Source organism: Vombatus ursinus, unplaced genomic scaffold (genome assembly GCF_900497805.2).
Source record: "Vombatus ursinus unplaced genomic scaffold, bare-nosed wombat genome assembly UNPS02014810.1, whole genome shotgun sequence".
NCBI classification, from domain to species: domain Eukaryota; kingdom Metazoa; phylum Chordata; class Mammalia; order Diprotodontia; family Vombatidae; genus Vombatus; species Vombatus ursinus.
Window position 1 is genome coordinate 20767475 of NW_020954588.1, and position 20454 is coordinate 20787928.

General features: G+C 41.4%; 1 protein-coding gene across 2 annotated transcripts in view; it reads right to left on the reverse strand.

The window, feature by feature from the left end:
* The window catches only part of USP13 (ubiquitin specific peptidase 13), a 139401-nt gene that overhangs the window by 43432 nt on the left and 75515 nt on the right, over positions 1–20454 (reverse strand). For both annotated transcript variants that reach the window (XM_027876176.1, XM_027876177.1), the window contains 4 exons: positions 16327–16421; positions 14370–14557; positions 9974–10045; positions 9644–9737 (listed from right to left, as the gene is read on the reverse strand). In XM_027876176.1, coding sequence (XP_027731977.1) covers positions 9644–9737; positions 9974–10045; positions 14370–14557; positions 16327–16421 — 449 coding nt within the window. The remainder of the gene's footprint in view (positions 1–9643; positions 9738–9973; positions 10046–14369; positions 14558–16326; positions 16422–20454) is intronic.

The window sequence follows — 20454 nt, forward strand, 5'->3', positions numbered from 1 at the left end:
CCCTATTGCTAATGCCCTTCCCTCTAAGATATTCATTCATTCTCTCTCTCTCTCTCTCTCTCTCTCTCTCTCTCTCTCTCTCTCTCATATACATATTTATATATATGTATATATGTGTGTGTATATATATATATATATATATATATAATTTACATGCTATCTCCTCAATTGAAATATAAGCTCCTAGAGGGTAGGGAATGTTTTTACCTTGTATCCTTAATGCTTAGCATAGTGCCTAGCCCACTGTAAGAACGCAGTTCTTCCTGAATCCAGACCCAATGCACCATCCACCATGCTAACACTACCTCTCTATAGGTGATGCTACGTTCGGGGACAGGGTGGAGACTTTGAGCATTTCTGCCACCTAGGAAGTTGTTTTCTATCTGGAGAGAGAAAGTCTATAATTAAGAAAACAAGAATCAGTATTGAAGGCATAAGCATTTATTCACAGTGATGTGCATTTGAGGAACTGGCCATATTTATAGAATACTGTACTTACTTTGCTTATCAAACCTTGCAAAACAGTTCAGCTAAAATTAGAACAGACTGCACCATCCAAAATCACCCTCCAATGTTTACGTAGGCGATTTTCCAGGCTGGCTCACTAAATAGAGCCAGAGCATGCTACATGCCCGTTTTCATTTGGGATTAATGTATTGATTAGTGAATGCTGCTTTGGATCCCATCCTACACAAGCACCAGGAACAGTGCTTAAGAATTCTGCTTTGTTGCCAATCCAGAGGTTTGATTAAATATGTTGAGCTAAATGTTTCACGTCCCTGATAAGGGAACATGGCCTCAGTGAATGGTAGAACTTTCAAGGAATTCTACTTGGGGTGGGGGAAAAGCTACTTCTTCCTACAAGAAAGGTCTTAGCTACATTACGGATAAAATTCAGCCAAAAGGAATGAAAGTCTTTGCATTTCTACGGCTTGGCACTGAAAGTGGTTATTGGGAAGGTGACATTGTAACATGCCCATCAAAGTTAGCTAACAAACGCATATTCTTCCTTGATCTGTTCTAGACTGATGCTAATGTCAAGAATACACTTGAGAGATAAGCCGATTTCTAAGACAGAGGTGGGGAAGTTAACACTTTGATGTTACTGTGCAGTTTTGTAAATTTCCTCTTGGCACCCTTAATCTCTCTCTCCAGCAGTTATAAAGGATGTGACACACCAGGAGACCACTACATGGCACAGTAGACAGATAACTAGACTTGGAGTAAGGATAAACCTGGGTTTAAATCCTGCCTTAGTCACACAACCTCTCTGTGCCTCAGTTTCCTCATCTATAAAATAAGGGACTCAATGGTCCCCCTTTCACGTCCAAATTCATCCTATGATCCACTTTCACACAGTAGGCACTTAATAAATGTTTGTTCCCTTTCCTTCTTACCTGTCCTCTCTTTCCTCACTTTCCTCCTCCCATTAATTCATTCTCCTTCTGAATTTCTTGCTTTCCTTCACTAATGTTTTTCAAGTCCCATCTGCCTGTCAAAAATGTGCTGCAATCTACCTTTCTGCCCTGTGGGCATCACAACAAAAAAAGTGCCCAATGCACAAGTGGGCCCCACCAGCCAGAAGAGCCCCAGGCTCTGACTCTCCCTTCCACTGGGGAGGCAGATCAATTTCATTTTCATACTAACAAATATTCACTCATTTACTTTAAAAGAAGAGTGTTCTCATGACTGTCTTTGAGGAGACAATAAACCACAGAGATGGGAATTGTTTGAAACCTTCTTGGAGCATAAAGGATTCAAACTAACAGTAAAAATCAAGCACTTCTGGCTCCGGTCCCTGAGGTCAGACCATACTTGCTTTTCTTTCTGGTAATCTGCCAGGGGTGGGGAACCTGAGGCCTCGAGGCCACACGTGGCCCTGTAGGTCCTCAAGTGTGGACCGAATCCAAACTTCACAGAACAAATCCCCTTAATAAAAGGATTTGTTCTGTAAAACTTGGACTAAGTCAAAAGACCCCACCCAAGGACCTAGAAGGCCACATGTGGCCTCAAGGCTACATGTGGCTTCGAGGCTAAGGTTCCCCACCCCTGAAAGCTTCTGCTTCACCGTTTGATCTGCCTAGCACACAGTATGCACTTGAACAAATGTTTGTTGAATGAAGTTGAAATACACACATGCAAATACACCTCAATACTTTTAAAAATCCAAGGTTAAGTTGGTCTAGGTACTTCCCCACCATCAGAGTCAGTCAGTCAAGAAGCATTATTAAATGCTGACTATGTGCCAGGCACTAATGATACAAAGGTAAAGATGAGTTTGCTAGTCATGTAGCAAGTATTCCCTAAGCACTGACTACATGCTAAATAGGGGTCAGTAAATCAACTAGCATTTATTAAAAGACCACTAAGCAATAGGGATACAAAGAAAGGCAAAAATAGGCCTTGCCCTCCAGGAGCTCACATTCTAATGGCAGGTACATCAATCAATTGATCAAGCAATAAACATTTATTAAGCATCTACTATGTGCCAGGCATTGTGCTAAGTGCTGAGGATACGAAAAGAGGCAAAAGACAGTCTTTGCTCTCAAAGAGTGTACAGGGAAGACAGCATGTAAATAACAATGCACATAAGATATAGATACATATGTGTATATACATATAATAGATATATATATATATATATATATATGTATACCGTGTCATTGTTCAATTGTGTCTGACTCTTTGTGACCTCTTTTGGGTATTTTCTAGGCAAAGATACTGGAGTGGTTTGCCATTTCCTTCTCCAGCTCATTTTACAGATGAGGAAACTGAGGCAAACAGGGTTAAGTGACTTGCCCAGGATCACACAGCTAGAAAGTATCTGAAGCAGGATTTGAACTCAGATCCTCCTGACTCCAGGCCTGGCGCTCTATCCACTGTGCCAAATGGAAGTTAATCTGAGAGGGAAAGGCACTAAAAGTGACGGGGACTGCCAAAGGTCTCCTGCAGCAGATCCCATTATTGGAATAGAGTCTTGAAGGAAGGAGCCAAAGGTGCACGGGCACAGTATCCCAGGCATGAAGTAGGGACAGTTACAAAGGCACAGAGATAAAAGACAGAGTGTTGAGTTTGAGGAACCATAGGGAAGTGAGCATAGGTATATTTAGAGGGTGGAGAAGAGCAAAATATAACAATAACTATAATAACTGCTATCATTGCAAGATGAGCCCTATTATTATCCCCATTTTATAGATAAGGAGACTGAGGCACAGAGAAGCTAAGGGATTTGCCCAGGAGTTTGAGGCAGGATTCAAACTCGGGTTTTCTTGACTCCACATCTTGTGATCTATCCTCTGTACCACCCAGGTGCCCTAGAAGACCAGAAAGGTAGAAAGGGACCAAGTCAAGGTCAGTCACAGAGTATCTGTGCATCTTTGATGATTTGGAAATCCTTGCTACTTTGAGTCACGTATAGCTTGTAATGGGGACACAGTAAGCTTTAGAAAATCACTCTGGCAGCTGAGAGGCACATGCAGATGGAATGCAGAGAGGAGAGACTTGAGGGATGGAGGGCAATGAAATGAGTTCCCAGTGAGAAAACTCCCCTTCCCAATAATGCACAGTTTCCAAAACTACGTGGGGGCACTGAGAAGTCCAGGGACCCACCCAGATTTCCCCGGTATGTTCATTTGCTAGCATGTGTCAGAGATGGGACATGAACCCAGGTCTTCCCGACTTTGAGGGCAGCTCCCTTGCTATTACAACACACCGCCTCTCATATACACACATAGAGACACGTACAGGCGTTATTTCACCTAAGAGAGCTTGACCCAGAAAAAGTCACCAATAATTTATGATTAATCTCAATCACCAACAAACTTGAAGAGCATCTTGGACTTCACAATCAGTCCTAGTTTCAGAGTAAAATCAAGCCTGAACTCATGGATACGTTGCTTAAAACCCAAGTATATTCTACAGGAACAAAAAGCAAGACAAACATTCTGGAGGGTTGCATTGGCATGCCTTCCACAAAGGCAGATTGTATCCATATGAACGTGGATTCAGAAGTAGAAGAAAAGTCAGAGATGACCAGGCCCATCCTCCCATCTCCATCTTGGAATCTCACACAAATCTTGTCTGGGGACGAGACCCATAGGAGAACCTGTGTCTCACTGAGTGAAACCTCTAGGAAGGACTTAATGAGGACATAGACTTGAGAGGACACAAGAAGATTTGGAACCGCCGCTGTGGAGAGCAGGCTGGTGTATTGATTAGAGAGGAACGGGAGGTTTGCCTTGCTTCAAGGAGGACTGAGATTGGGTGATATCCATTTGTAATGGGCCCAATCAGCCCAGTATCTTAATTTCCTCCTGCTCCGTTTGGCAGCACACAAATGGGAAGGGGCAGAAGGGGTGACTTATCCAGGGTCAAGGCACAACAGGACAAGGGGCCAAGCTATTTCAGAGCAGAGGGCAGTACACACTTCAGTCGGTTTCACAAAAGGTTGAGGGAGGGAAGGGAGAATAGCCAGGGCAAGGGCGATAGTCTGGGAAAGAAAAGATAGGTGGAAGGAACAGGGGTCATGGTGAGGACAAAGACCAAGGTTAGGGGGTCATAAGGTAGAGGGAAAGATGGAATGATAAAAGGTTAGGATTAATCATGGGGCAGCTAGATGGCACAGTGGGTCTGGAGTCAGGAAGACCTGAGTTCAAATCAGGCCTCAGACACTTCCTGGCTGTGTGGCCCTGGGCAAGTCACTTAACCTCTGTTGGCCTCAGGTTCCTCACGTGTAAAAGGGGGATAATTACAGCCTCTACCTCCTAGGATTGTTAAAAGGATCAAATGAGATAATTATAAAGGGCTTAGTACGGTGGTATATAATACATGTAAGCACTATTATAATATAATATATACCATATAAGGGCTATTATTATCTTTTTAAAAAAAGGAATTTAGAGTGGATGGATGAGGAAGAGGAATAGTTGTGGGTAATGGATGGGCATGACCACCTCTGTGCATGGATGAGAACTCATTAAAAGCCACAGTTTAGGCGAGAGGTCACACGAGCATGAACTGGGGGGGAGGGAGGCATGAAAGGAGACAGGAGGACACATAAGGCAGAATAAGATTTGGCTACTGATAAGCTGTGTGGGGTAAGCACCCAAGAGAAGATGAGGACGATGGTAAGGTCACTGGGTCTGGATGCCTGGAACAATGGTGATGCCTTCAGGAGTTGTAGGAAGTTCAGAAGAGAGGAGGTTTGGGAGAAAAGATAATGAGGTGTGTTTTGTACCCCGCTGAGCTAGGTGCCTGCTTCTTTGTTTACACTGTTGTAGTCAAAGGGTTAAAGGAAAACTGCAGGAGAAGCGACAGAAGCCAGGAGCTGGAAAGAAAATGTTCTGAAAGGCTAAAGGGTGAGAGAGAGAGAGGAGAATGCTTTGTGAGCAGTTGGCCCAAGTCCAAGGACAGGCCTCTAAAGTATGTAGAAATTAACCTGGCTAGCCCTCCATTCTGCTTAGGATGGTCCGGGGTCATTATTTGCAAGCACTTTCTTTATCTCCATCAACACAGGTGCAGATGATTGGAGGACCTAAAGGAAAACCTCAGACCAGATTCCTGGGCATCAGTGGAAAGAGGGGTCCCACTCAGGAGGCCCCAGGAAGGCCAAACTGCCATGGAGGTCAAGGTCAGGGACGCCATGTGGTGAAGTGAAACACAATGTGGTAAAAACCGTTACTAGGATGACACAGGAATTTCCTCCATGGAGCTTGGACATTGTACATATAGTAGGAGTCAATTACATTTTGATTAAAGTCACTAAACAAGAGACATGGGGACTCCTGGCCCAGTGGTAAAATAACCCCTATGGAGGAGCAAGGAATCAACAGTGCCAAAGAGCATTGTGGGAGAGTGGAGATCAAAGGAGGCATCCAACCAAATACAAAGTCCTGTATTCCTGGGAGAAACTGGAACGTGAGTGGTGATTTATACTTCGAGCTCCTTCTCTCCCCTGCCCAGCTGCTACCACAAAGCTACAACAGTCAAAAAGTACTTCAATAAATCCCAGTTTCCTTCAAATTACTCCTGACCCAGAAGCCGCGTGGTTTGTCCTTTGTTCTCCAAAAGGACCATTACTACATCAGGGAGGTCGTGTCACTGACTCGCAAGTGAATTGGAATTGAGTGACGGAGGTTTGTGCAAAGTCACCAGCCTCGCTTTCTCCTGCAGAGCCATCGGGGTCCAGTGGCCAGATACAGATCAGGCCAACTGGAGATGGCCTAGGATTTGTGGGAGACCTTGGCCTTTTTAAGCTAAGGTCTTTCCTGAGTTCTCGCTTTGACTGAGGCAATGCCCATTCAGTGATTAGATTAGGCCTGTTTAAGAAGTGAGTCAAGAGATGGTGCCTTTAATAAAAAAAAAATCAAATTGGGAGGGGAAGACCCTCAGGGTTGCTAGCCCAAAGAGAAACAATTACCATTTACATTCACTTTGAGCCATCAGAGCCCAAAAAATTAACCATTAAGTGGTGCTCGGGCCAGGACTTGTTGTTGGCCAATCAATGAGAGCCACAGAGAATTGGGGTTAAGGTATGGTCTTTACTCTGTGGTAGAGTATATCTCTAATATAACTCTGATTGGTCATTTAACATTCCGTGGATACTGGTACAGTACTCAGACTATCCATGTTACCCCTTGCACTGGCTACATGACTGCCTTCCTCCTTTTCAGATCTCACATTTCAGTACTGATGGCTTTTATGCCACTTCTTAGAGAGATTTAGAGCTGGAAGGGACCTTAGCAGTCATCAAGTCCAAATCCATTTTAAATGAGGAAACTGAGGCACAGAACTGAGGCAAGTCATCATTGCAAATTCGAGGAAGCTTGTAGCCCACAACACTATCTTTTCAGTGCCCTTTGGTTCCCCTGACATTTGGAGACCATCTGATGAGAGCTCTCTCTTCTCCCCTCCTCTTCATTTCACATCACTCAGATGTCTTCCCCAACTATCTCCTCCTTCACCTCTGACCCTCATGAGGAGGTGGCCCTTCTCGTTGCCAAAGCAAACCCCTCTATGAAGGGTCTGCCTATTCCCTTCTCATATTTTCATCAAGGATACCCCTGATACATGCAGAGACTCTCATCATCTCTCATCTAGACTACTGTAATGGCCTCCTAATTGGGTTCCCTTTTCCAATCTTTCTTTCCCTTCTCCAATCCAAGTGATATTCCTAAAACATGAGCCTCTAGGACAAAATATAATCTAATCTGTTTGGCTTTTTGAACCCTTCACAATCTGGCTCCAGTCTACCCTTCTAGGCTTATTATGTATTATTCCCATTCTGATGCTCTATATTCCAGTAGCCTATTTGCTATTTCCCAAGGGTCTAGGACATTCCATCTCCTGTCTCCAGACTGTCCCTGTGCTATGTAATGATGGAAGGTTGATTGAGTAAATCAATCAAATTTACCCAGAGCATTTAAAGTGACTTTGACAAGGTAGGACTTCAACAAGGTGGAGATTCACGACAATTGAATCAAATCAATCAAGGCACCCCTACTAATTCTGAAACTCTATGTGACATCATACAGGAAGGATGTTTGGAGTGGTTGAAAAAAATTGGTCATACCCTAAGATTCAGCAGCAAAATATCTGTCCAGGAAACAGAGACATATGGGACTGAGTAAGTGTCTATAGGTAAAGAGGAGAGAGACACAGGTAAGAAGAAATCTCTCAGGAGTAGGATGAGAGAGTAGAAAGATAAAGAGACTGGCAGGGAGAGATGAGACACAGAGAAGGAGAGGAGAGAGGCAGGGAGAGACAGAGGCAGAGAAGGGGCGAAGAGAGAGACAAAGAGACAGAAAGAGAGAAAAGAGATTTGAATACAAAAATAGAACAGACTTTGGGGGAGAGGGGAAGGAACATTTTGTACCAACTGTCCTTACTATAATCCCCCTTTCTAAATATTACATGTCAAAAGGCATTATATAGGCTGACTAAATGATTCTCAACTGATCAACATGGCAGAAAGCACACTGGTAGGGGTTTGTGAGCCATAGAGCATTAGAAAAACAACTCCCTTGTTGGATGATAGGCACATGAATGCATTACTGGTGGAGTTGTGAATCGGTTTAATTGTTCTGAAAATTATTTTGGAAATATGTAGAAAAAAGGGACTAAAAGCCCATATCCTTTGACTCATGGAATTCACTACTAGGAAAATACTCCAAGGAGGTCATTGATAAGAATAAAGTCGCCATATTCACAAAAATATTTATTGTAGCATTTTTTGTGATAGCAAAAAGTTTGGAAACAACATAGATACCCATTGACTGTAGAATGGCTAAACAAATTGTGGTATATGAATGTAATAGATTATTACTGTGCTGTAAGAGACAATGACAAATACAGAGAATCATAGAAAGAAATTACATGAACTGATGCAGAGTGAAGTAAGCTGAGCAAAACAATATGCACAATGATGACAACAATGAAAATTATAAGAATAACAACAAAACAATCAAAAATGAATGTTGCATTACACAGAACAAGCATGGCCCCAGAGAAGAGAGAGGAGAAGACATTCTAGTCCCCACTCCTTTGGAAAAGAGGGAAATGTGAAGTATTACACATATTTTAAGACTTTCTCAGTACGTTGATTACTTCTACTAGTATTTTTTTTTACTTTTCTCTTTTTCTTTTTTTTTCTTGTTATATGAGATGGCTCTCTGGAAGAAGGAAGAAGAAGAATACTAGGAGAAATTCTGGTGATATAAAAACAAAAGATATTGATAAAAATTTATTTCTTCAAAAAAGGAAGACAGCTTACAACCCTTCAAAACTACCCTGAGAGTCTGAGAGCACTGAGGGGATATAATAGACATGCTCAAAGGGTCTGACTCATCAATGAGAGTGGGAATTGAGACGGTCACCTCAGAACATGCTAAGAACAACTTCAGACCTTTCTCACTTCAGACTTGAAAAAAATCCCTGGTTTCTTCCAAACTAAGCTCACATGCATCTGTCTCACACATTAGGCCTCTCCTGACTTCATTACCAACTGTTTGATCCTGATCAAAAACCTGAACCACTCTGGGCCTCAAGCTACCCCCCAGTTCTGGTCTATTCTTATCTTCTGCATTATAGATGGGCTGCCATCTTCACTGGCAAAAGGTGGGCCCACACTGACCAAAACTATGAATATTTTCATAGTCCAGGCATGTTTTATAAAAAAGGACACTTTGAATTATTCTGATAAATCTAACTCATATAAAGGTCCATGTAAAGGGAAGCTAGGTGCAGTAGATAGAGCACCTGTCACCAGTCACTTACTAGCTGTGATCCTATATAAATCATTTAATCCTGTTTGCCTCAGTTTCCTCAACTATAAAATAAGCTGGGGAAGGAAATGGCACGATTCCAATATCTTTGCCAAGAAAATCCCAAATGGGGTCACAAAGAGTCAAACACAAATGTAACAACAACAACAAATGTAAAGGTCCATGGAGAAAGCAACCCTGCAAATAAAAACCTTGACCTTAATTTTTGAAATGTATAAACAAAAATGTCAGCTCCTAGAATGAAACCTTTGATTTTATACTTGTTAAGAGGCCTGGGGACCTTCCAAGCCATGATCATTCCCATAGCTTTGGGGCCCCTGTACCTATAGATCAGAGCTGTAAGTGCCTGCACATGGACTTACCTTATGTTCTTCTTTCATCACCTGTTCAATGAGCTCAGATTTCATGGGAGGTTTGGAATATTGGCCCGAGAGAAGGCCATGTCCTAACTTAGCCCTGGAGTAAAGCAGAGAAACAAATAAACAAACAAAACAATGAACCACCAGGTTGTTGTCTTCTCCCCCAATTACCATCACATTTGACATTTCAGCCAGCAAAATGGCCATCCCATTATCTAGACATCAAGGGTCGTGACAAAAGTTTATTTCAGTCATTCACTTCTGATTGCTAGGGAATTTTTCCAATTCTACTCCCCACTTTTCTACCCTCCCCAATGGAGACCTGGCACTTACATCTGTGTGTTGAAATCCTGTGTTGGGTCAAGAGGAGAGTAGTCAAATATCCTTGCCAAGTTTCCCACATACCTAGAAATGAGAAAAGAACAGCACAAATGTTGGGGCAGAGGGAACAGGAAACCAAAATAAAGGGGACACATTCACACTGAGACCTCTGAGATACTTCCCTAGTTGGGTCACCGTGATACTTATGACTGGCTCTGTTGTCAAACCTAATCCTAGGACTGATGGAAAGTTTGTGGTTGTTTTTTTTCTCCTCTGCCGCCCTGCGAAAGCAGCCAAATGCTAGGACAACACTCCAGTCTTTGGTAAATATTTATACCATCACTCCCACAAACACCCCAATCAACAAATTCTGACTCTGATATTGTTCCTGTCATCTCCAAATTATTTGCTCTTTCCACCTTGTCCTGAAACACCCCAGAATCCTCTTGTTCAATTAGTTTCTATATCCAGGAAGGAGCTAATGTTGGCATCCCCTTATCATCTACTCTTTGCAAGAAGTTCTTGCTACTTCTCCCAATAATGTTGTCCTTCGTGTATTACATTTAAAACACCATTCATTATTCTCTGCTTGTCTACACCTTTTTGATAACCTGTGCATGAAAGACCTAATAGAAATCTCAGCAGGGTTGAAAGGGCATTAGATTTGGAGTCAAGAGAGAATCAGATTCCAAATTCAGCAGCACATAGCTCTCAGACAGGACACCGAAGTAAATATTCTCTTTAGGTAATATTTTAGTAATAATAAAAATAGCCAACATTTATACCTCTATTGCTTATTACTACCTCTGACTCTAGGAAAGTTGCTTGACCTCCCTCAGCCTCAGTTTACTCAACTGTGAAGTAATCAGGGTGAACTAGAGCATCTCAGCTCTGATCTCTGTGATCATCTATGTAGTAACTCAAGGCTTACAAAGCAATTGAGAGACATTATCTCACCTTTTTCTCACAACTCTGTGAAATAGGTGCCATTTTTTTTATCAGACCTGAAATAGCAACAATAATAATAGGGATAGAGACTAGACATGCCATTTCAGTGCCATGAGGAACTCCCAGTGAGAGAATCTCCTCCTCCAAGACAAACTGGAAATGCTTAAAGGTGGTGAGGTCACAGGGTGGTGAGAGGTCAAATACCTTGTCCAGGAATACACAGTTATGTGTGGGGCAGAGGCAAGACTAATACCCAGTTGTCTGGGTCTCTACCACCTATACCATGATGCCTTTCGTGGCTGTAATTATCTCCATTTCACAGATAAATACAGGTGTCTTTCCAGCAACCAAAGTAAAATTTAGGACTTTTAGCAAAATAATTTTTAAAGAGTTTTTGGTTTTTGTACTTAGAAAATCCTCTTCAGATCTATCTTTAAATTGCAGAGAAGATGCTGACCTACACTGGCAGAGGGAGTTTCCTCCTCACCTCATCTATACCCATTTAAGTCACAGGTTCAGTCCCTATCTCCTACCCCCTAAGGATAATATAATTTCTAGCTATAGGCAGCTAGGTGGTGCAGTGGGTAGAGCAATGGACTGGGAGTCAGGAAGACCTGCATTCAAATCCTGTCTCAGACACTTACTAGCTGTGTGACCTTGGGCAAGTCACTTAACCACTGTCTGCCTCAGGTTCTTCATCTGTAAAATGGGGATAATAATAGCATCTATCCTACTTACAGGGTCTCTGTAAGTCACTCCTAATGAGGATGAGAAGAGAAGGTGCCAAGTGCTCTGCAAACTTTAAACATTAGCTAATACTATTATTCAAGTGATTTTAATCAAGAGGGGAAAATCAGTTTTGCCTCTTCACAACTCACCTCTGATGTCCCTTTGTAAGGCTAAGTCTTTAGATTTGATTCCCAAAAGAAATTAAAAAACAGATAGGTCAAGAGGCAAGCAGGGCGTCAAGGAATCAGGTTGCCATTCCAGGCTCTGCTTGTGTCACCTAATCTTACTGTGACTCATTCTTTCTACTTCCAGAATGCAGTTGCAGCTCTTAGGCTAGACAGACCCTGCTCAGCTGGCATATCTGGGGGGCGGATAGGGAAGCGGGAAGCTGAAGGGTTTTGGAAGAGGCAGGAGAAAAGGTGGTGGAGAGGGAGTCAGAAGAGTAAGGTGGTTTTTGGTTTTAGGTATTCAATGTTCATGGAACCATAGATCAGGAGTTGGAAGTGACCCCAGCGGGCAGTAAGTCCAATCCCCTTATTTTACATACGAGGAAACTGACACCCAGGGGGATTAAGACACATGACCAAGGTCACACAAGTGGTATCAGCACTACGATTTGAACCCAGCTCTTCTGACTCCAGAGCCAAGGCTCTTCCTACCCTACTCTGTGATCTTAAAAGCCTTTGGTGAGCAACTGATTTGGGTCTAAATTAACCAAATATAAAGTTCAATACAAGAGTGTGAAACTTTGGGAGGGGAATAAAAATTACACTCAAAAAAGTTGCAAAAGGTATCAGTCATGAAATTCTTCTTCAGTCTTTCTGAGTGCCAAAAGACTTAAAAATTGTGTAGTTTTGAAATTTTAAAAATCCTTCTATTTACCAACAAAAGAGCACGATTTCATAGGATCAAAGGTTTAGAACCAAGAAGGAATACAGAGTTCTTCCAATCCAGCTCTCTCATTTACTTTTGTTTGAGATTAAATTAAATAATAATTAATCCTTAGCCCCTAAGAGGATGTTCTCCAGAGTTAGTTTAAAGTCCTGGAGCCTGAGTTATAGAATAGTCACCAAAGGGAAAAGTGAAGGCAAAAGGCAAAAGGTGAGAGGTAAAAAGGACTTTGGAAGGTCATCTATGACCTGGAGGGACTCTATCTCCGTCTGCCTGAGCAATATACAATCCAAGCAATCGGAAGACTTACGTGAAAAGATGAAGAATGAACTAAGAAGAGTCAATCAGCAAGTATTTATTAAGTGCCTCCCATATGCTGCATGGGAGGTACAGAGACAAAAATTAAATGGTCTCTGCCCCCAGTGAGCTTTCAAGAGACTTAATTCACATCATGGCCACAATTAAATAACTCTGAAAGACACAGGAACTCTGAACAATGGAGTGACAATCTTGGCTCCACCAGAGTGGAAATGATATGGATAGACAGATAGGTAATATTATATATAAGAGATAGATGCACAGATACATAGATGTACAGATTGATACATAAATAGGTAGATAGATACATAGATACATAGATATGTAATACTATATATAGGAGACAGATAAGATAGACATGTAAATATCTTCAGCAAAGCTGGAATGTTCGTAAGTACATATGCTTACAGATGGGTATTTGTAAGTATATTTACTTACTTATAAAAGGGATTCCTTTCAGCTATGATTTGGACCAGATGCCTCTGAGGTCCCTTCCAACACTCCAATTCTGTGATTCTGTGGTTCCAATCCATAATATTTCCCAAAGGAAAACTCTCACCTCTGGAACATCACAGTGTTTTCTAACCCCTGCAGGCAGCTGAGTTCCAAAGGCAGCAATTCCCTGGCCTGCGCTAAAGAACAGCCCAAATAAAGCCAGAAAAGCAACAAGTCTGTGTAGAGAATGCATTAGGGAAAAACTCTTCTCCTTCATATGACTTCTAATTAAGGACATTTAAATTGTGGGGCAGGGGGGTAGAATCCTTGTTCCCCATTCTCTCTGCATGGAGAAAAGAAAGAATAAAAAACAGCAGGCTAACTGCTTCAATAATAACAGATATAACTAGCCTGGGGTGAACAAGGCTTTGACCCAGGGTATCAATATCACTTGAGAGAAAGGACTATTATACTTTTGTCCATATCATATTATATCACATCATATCATATTATATCATGTCCCAGCCTTAGCTTAGGATAGTACCTGGCACACAGTAAATGTTTAATAAATGATTTCTGATTGCTGCTTTACAACTTACTTCATAGCCATCTGCCACATCATAACACCACAAGACACAAGTACCCCCAGGCCATCACCCCCAGGGTGCCATTATCTGGTACTTCTCTACTAGGTCCTACTTTCCCAGGGGAAAGAGTTGAACTTTTCTTCTAGAAGGCAGGCTGGTATCATTCTACTCAAGACTAAACCACAGATACTATACCCAATCTCCTCCCCTCTACTCTCAAATTAATTTCAAGAATCATCTCTAGTTACAACTCTTTCAATCAGAACACATATTGAGAAAGAGCTTCACGTGAATATCATTTTTATAAAACTGTCCAAAACATAAAGGAAACATTGTTCTAGAAAATTGCCTAAACTCCCTGCCACCAGGCTCCAGAAGCACATGCCAAGTGTAATCCACCATGTTTGAGCAGGTACCAGAGATAAGTACGGAGTGTGGGTACTACAACATGTACAAGAGAGAACACTGGAAATCCCATTCTCTGGAGTGTCAAAACTTACATTCTCTGAAATTCAGGGATGCTGAAGATGGCTTGCATGACCGCACTGAGATAGCAGCTATTTCCAAGGTTCCTCATCCCAGTGTATCCAGAGCCATACATGGGCTTCAGTTTCATTCCTGACTCCTGAATGACTTCCCACTCACTGATCCTGGGTTTGACATCATTGTCCTTTATGCCGTTCTCCGTCTAGATGCCGAATCGTTAAAGAAAGACAATTTAAATGGCATTCATTAATTTTGTATCATTAATGATTGCTGATGGGAACCTGGCCTTGTCTATCTACTCACTCAGTCTTTCTGGAATGATCTGCTCTTTTGGGTGAGGAAAGGAGGGTAAATGAAGAGGAAATGGCCAAACCAATGGGTACAGAGGCATTAAAAAAAATGAGTAATGTCATTTTCTAGTAATAGCTTACACTGAGCTAGCACTTTGAGATTGGCAAAGGACTTTACCTAATATTGTCTCATTTTAATCTTTACAATCCTGAAAAAGAGGTACTATGATTATTTCCACTTTCAGGTACAGAAATTGAGGCTGACATTTGAAACTCAAAGTTTTAAAAATGAATGTTAAAAACTGTTTTTACTTGTAACTGGGGAAAAATAAAATACTAAATAAATTTTTAAAAAAGAAACTGAGGCTGAGGGAGATTAAGTGACTCAATGACAATTCCAGAACTCTATGCACCGTGACACCAAGAACCCTCCTATGATCTTAAGAACATCCCATTTGGAATCAGAGGATCTGGGGTCAGATGCCAACCCTGCTGCTCACTACTAGCCTAAAGTCACTTAGCCTGTATGAGGCTCAGCTTGCTCATCAATAAAATGAAAGAGTTAGACCAAATGACTTCTTTGGTTCAACCAAGCCTCATATGACATATGTGAGGCTCTTTACCATGCTGGTGTCCTCAAGACACACTCCAATTTACCAATGCCCTTCTAAACTAGAAAGCCAAAAATGGAATACAATACTTCAGATGAGGTCTGAACACAAGGAAAATACCACTCACACATGATCTCATGTCTAAAGCAGATATTTCACCACCCATGGGAAGTCATAGAGTAAAAATAAGTTAAGGATTCTCCATTAACAATGTGTTTTCTTGTTATCTCCATCCAGCTGTGATCTCTGGTTATTTTAATTTTTTATTTATTTTAAGTGAAATCAACTCACTCGTCTTGAGATTGAAGTATGTTATAGCTGACAATTTCAAAGGTCATCTTCTCTTACTACCTTATTACTCTTATCATTATTTATTCTCTTATTAATCTTACTATTATTTAACTGTCCAGGGAGTGAGGTTCTCTGTACATTAAAGGGAAATTCTAGTGCCAATACCAATGAACCAAAAAGTCATCTCCAAAATTCAATATTGATTTCCCATTCATGTTACAAAAAAACAAATCTAATCTTTAAATCCAATGACAAGTTAGAGTCCAGTCACCCATGCGGGTAAAACATACCCTCCTCAGCTCTCCCTCAGAGGCTTCCTCTTCTTTCAAGATCCAGCTTTAACATTCTGCATGAAGCCTTTCTTGAACCCCTTCCTCGCCCCCCTCAAAGACTAGCTGCCTCTCCCAACTTCCAACTATCTTGCATTTAACTATTTGGTATTTATTTATATTTATTGCCTTCATATGATTCAATATATATTTATATAGGTTCACATCTGCTCCATTAAAAGGTAAGCTCATTGAGGGTAGGGATTTTTTAATTCTTTGTATTTACATTCCTAGTGCCTCAACCAGAGTAAGCACTTGCAAAAATACTTATGGGATGATGGGTGGATTGCCCCACATAATTGGATTTGGAAACCATTAAAACTTCAAATTTTATTATAATGAATATTTGCATAAGAAGAATATTTAAATTAGATGTAACAATCTCACTGCCACCACCTTCCCACCCACTACACTGGGAGTTAAGGTGTAAACAAAGGCTGGCATTCTCACCGAATGCATCTGAAGCATGTCAATCCCAAAATGTGCTAAGTGCTTGGCTAAGTGGGGATCTAAAACAGACTCCTCTTCTTGGAAGGAATAAACATCTGCAAAGGAGAAAAGAAATTTACAAGCATTAGGATCAATGATAAATTTCCTTGGCTTTATTTTTTAAAAGGCTGAGTCTTTCCATCTCTTCCAGGTTGGAAGGGCCATAGACTTGACCCACTGCTGATTGGCACAGACTCTCTGACTTACTCTGTTTCTAACCTGGGCCAGTTTTACCACTCCTTCAACAATATGGTAGCCCCCCTCCCTGATCCACTCCCTCACCACTCTCATGAGCTCCCCATATTGATGGGGACACACACTTAGTGTGGCTGCCAGAGCAGCCTAGCCCACTGCAACCCAGAATTTCCATTCTCAAGCTACCTAGCTGCTGGAAATCCCAAGTCCATGCCTGGCCTTCTTTGACATTTTCATTAATGCCAAAAAATAAATCTCTATGAAGTATGTCCTGGGCCCCGTGCAAAAAGTATTAAGAATTGCCACTGTCTATGTAGATATTCAGATATTTAATCCAGCTGGTAGTATAGTGGGTAGAGTGCTAAACCTGGAGTCAAGAAGACCTGAGTTTAATTCTGGCCTCAGACACTTACTAGCTGTGTGACCCTGGGTAAGTCACTTAATCCTTGTCTGCCTCAATTTCCACAACTGTAAAATGGGGATGACAGCACCTACCTTACAGGGTTATTGTGACGACCAAATAAGATATTTGTTTAAAAAAAGAAAGCACTTAGCACAGTTTCTGGCACATAGAAGGAGTTATATAAATGCTTAACGCCTTCCCTCTTTCCCTTCCCACAGTAGGAGCACACACACCTGAGGACCTATTATGCCCTGGATTCAATTCAGTAAAAACCTGCTATATATAGGGCACTGTGCAAGGCAACGAAGGAGGTAGGAGGTTCAGATAAGACCTGGTCCCTGGCCTCCTCTGGCTCCATCTTGTATCTTCCTCTTTCTCCCAATGGCTTCTCCTTTCCATGTTTCTTTCCCCCTCTACTCCCTTCTTACTCTTCCTCAATATCCCTCCTTTTCTGACCAAAGATAAATTTTCATTTTTTTCACAGAATTTCAGAGTTAGAAGGGCAGTGGCCAACCAGACCTGAAGGAATCCCTACTCCAAGACTAAAGACAAGAGGTCATCTAGTCCCTAACTGGAGACAGGGAAGGGAGCCCTCTGCTTCTCCCAGCAGCCCAGAGTCCTTTCAGACAGCTCTCAATGTTAGAAAGGTTTTGGCTTTTTGTAACTTCTAGTTACTACTCTTACTTTTGCCCTTGGGAACCAAATAGAACAAATCCAAGCCCTCTTCCATATAACAACTTTTCAAATATGGTGAGGAAGACACAGAAAATGGAGTGTCCAGCTTGGAATCAGAAAGACCTGGGTTCAATTCCTAGCTCTGACACATACTTGCTGTGTGACCCTGGGCAAGTCACTTAACACTTTGGTGCTGTAGGCAACTCTCTAAGACTCTAAGCTGCAGAAGATGTGATGATCTGTATTGGTAGAATGAGTTTCCTCATTTCAAGTTCTCTACACCAATGAAAGGGCAGCTAAGTGTCGAAGTAGAGAAAGCGCCAGGCATGGAGTCAGGAAGACTTGACTTCCTGAGTTCAAATCCAGGCTCAGACACTTATTAGCTGTGTGACCCTGGAGTCACTTAACCCTGTTTGCCTCAGTTTCTTCATCTGTAAAATAAGATGAAAAAGGAAATGGCAAACCACTCTAGTATCTTTGCCAAGAAAAACCCAAGTGGGGTCACGGAGAGTCAGACACAACTGAAAATGGTTGAATCACAACACCATCACCAACAGAATTACAAGTTCAGTTCCAAAAACAGGAAAAAAAGCCGTCATGTCTCCCCAAAGACTCTTTTCCTCCAAATTATGTCAATATGATACAGGTTGATGATCTATGGTCTTAATTTTAAAACAAGGTGAGTAAAATATTTATACCATAGCTCTCTTCATCCACAAATTTTAAAAAAATTAACCAGACTAAATTCAGGGTTCTTAAAATAATTGATATATTTCCCAATTACCAAAAGCTCTAACTTTAAAAAATTCCTCATTCTTGACTTGGAAAAACCTCAAAAAATAAACTTAATATTCAAAACAAACCTTTGACCCAAGAAATGTGAAATAATAACTTTTATGACATAAAAAACTTTAAAATCTCAAAGAGAACATAAAGAAATAGGAGGATGAGATGTCTGGAAGTCACCCTCTAAAGATGGGGTTATGGCCTTTATCAGGCTGGTGGCTAACATTACAGGTGAGATAGCTTTTCACAAGCTTGTGATTTTAAACCTAAAACTTTCCCAAGGCATCCAGGACATACATAATTCACTAGAATTTGACCACCCCTACTGGCAGTAGCTTTGAAATATGAACAAACCATTTTCAGGCAACACAAAGATTTGTAGAAACCTGTCAGACTCTTCCCTCATCTACAAATAATGCCAAGAGAGCAGCTAGTGAATAAAACAAGAGATTGAGAGTATTGACCCCTTTGACCCAGCAATAGCACTTCTAGAGTACATCCCAGAGAGATCATAAAAACAGGAAAAGGACCCACATGTACAAAAATATTTATAGCAGCTCTTTTTGTGGTGGCCAAGAATTGGAAATTGAGGGGATGCCCATCAATTGGGGAATGGCTGAACAAGTTGTAGTATGTGAATGTAATGGAATACTACTGTGCTATAAGAAATGATGAGCAGGCAGACTTCAGGAAAATCTGGAAAGACTTACATGAACTGATACTGAGTGAAATGAGCAGAACCAGGAGAACATTGTACATCATAACAGCCACGTTGTGCGATGACTGACTTTGATAGACTTTGCTCTTCACAGCAACCCAAGAATCTAAGACAACTCCAAAAGACTCACAATGGAAAAAACTATCCACATTCAGAGAAAGAACTATGAAGCCTGAGTGCAGATGGAAGATTACTATTTGCTCTCCTTTTCCTTCGTTGTTTTGTTTTATTGCTTCATTCTCATGGTTCCTCCCATCAGTTCTAATTGTTCTTTACATCATGAATAATGGGAAAATATGCTTAACATGAATGTATAAGTACAGCCTATATTAGACTGCATGCCATCTTGGGAGGGAAGAGGAATGGGAGGGAGAGAAAATTTAAAACTCAAAATCTTACGGAAGTGAATGTTGAAAACTAAAAATAAATAAATTATCATAAAAAGAGAGACAGAGAAAAAGAGAAAGACAGAGAGAGAGAGAGGGAGAGAGAGAGAGAGAGAGAGAGAGAGAGAGAGAGAGAGAGAGAGAGAGAGAGAGAGAGAGTGGGGGGGGCTAGGTGGCGCCATAGTGCACAGAGCACTGGGCCTGGAATCAGGAAGACTCATTTTCCTGAGTTCAAATCTAGCCTCAGACACATACTAACTGTGTGACCCTGGGCAAGTCACTTAACCCTGTTTGCCTCAGTTTCCCCATCTATAGAATGAGCTAGAGAAGGAAATGGCAAACCACTCCAGTATCTTTGCCAAGAAAACCTCAAATGGGGTCACAGAAAGTCAGAATGACTAAACAACAGAACAACCACCTAAAGAGAGACAAAGGGAAGCTGTCCTGCTTATGTGGCGCACTGGAAAGAGTCAGAGGACGTGGCTCCATCACTAGGTACTTAAGAAACGCTTGTTGACTGACTGGTTTTAAATTCCCAGTTATGTAAACTGAAAATCATTTTTCCTAGACTATCTTCAAATAAAAAGAAATACAGTTGAATTTAATTCAAGGGACAGTGTGGCCTTGGATTGGGTGAGACCTGGGTTCCGGTCCTACCCCTGTCGCATCTGAGCTGCGTGACAACGGGCAAGTCACCTAACCTCTCAGTGTGCTAAGCCCTTAGTGAGTGTGGCTTACTGTCCTAAGACTGCACATTACAAAGAAAATGTCAATCTGTGTTGGTAGAGAGAGTTTCTTCAACATCAAATAAATAATAGATCCAGTCAAAAAAAGAAAACTAATGCTAACCAAAAATAAACTTAATTAAGAGTATTGTGAAAAGAATTCTTCCTCACCTGTCACCCTCCCCCTCCCCCTCCCCCCCA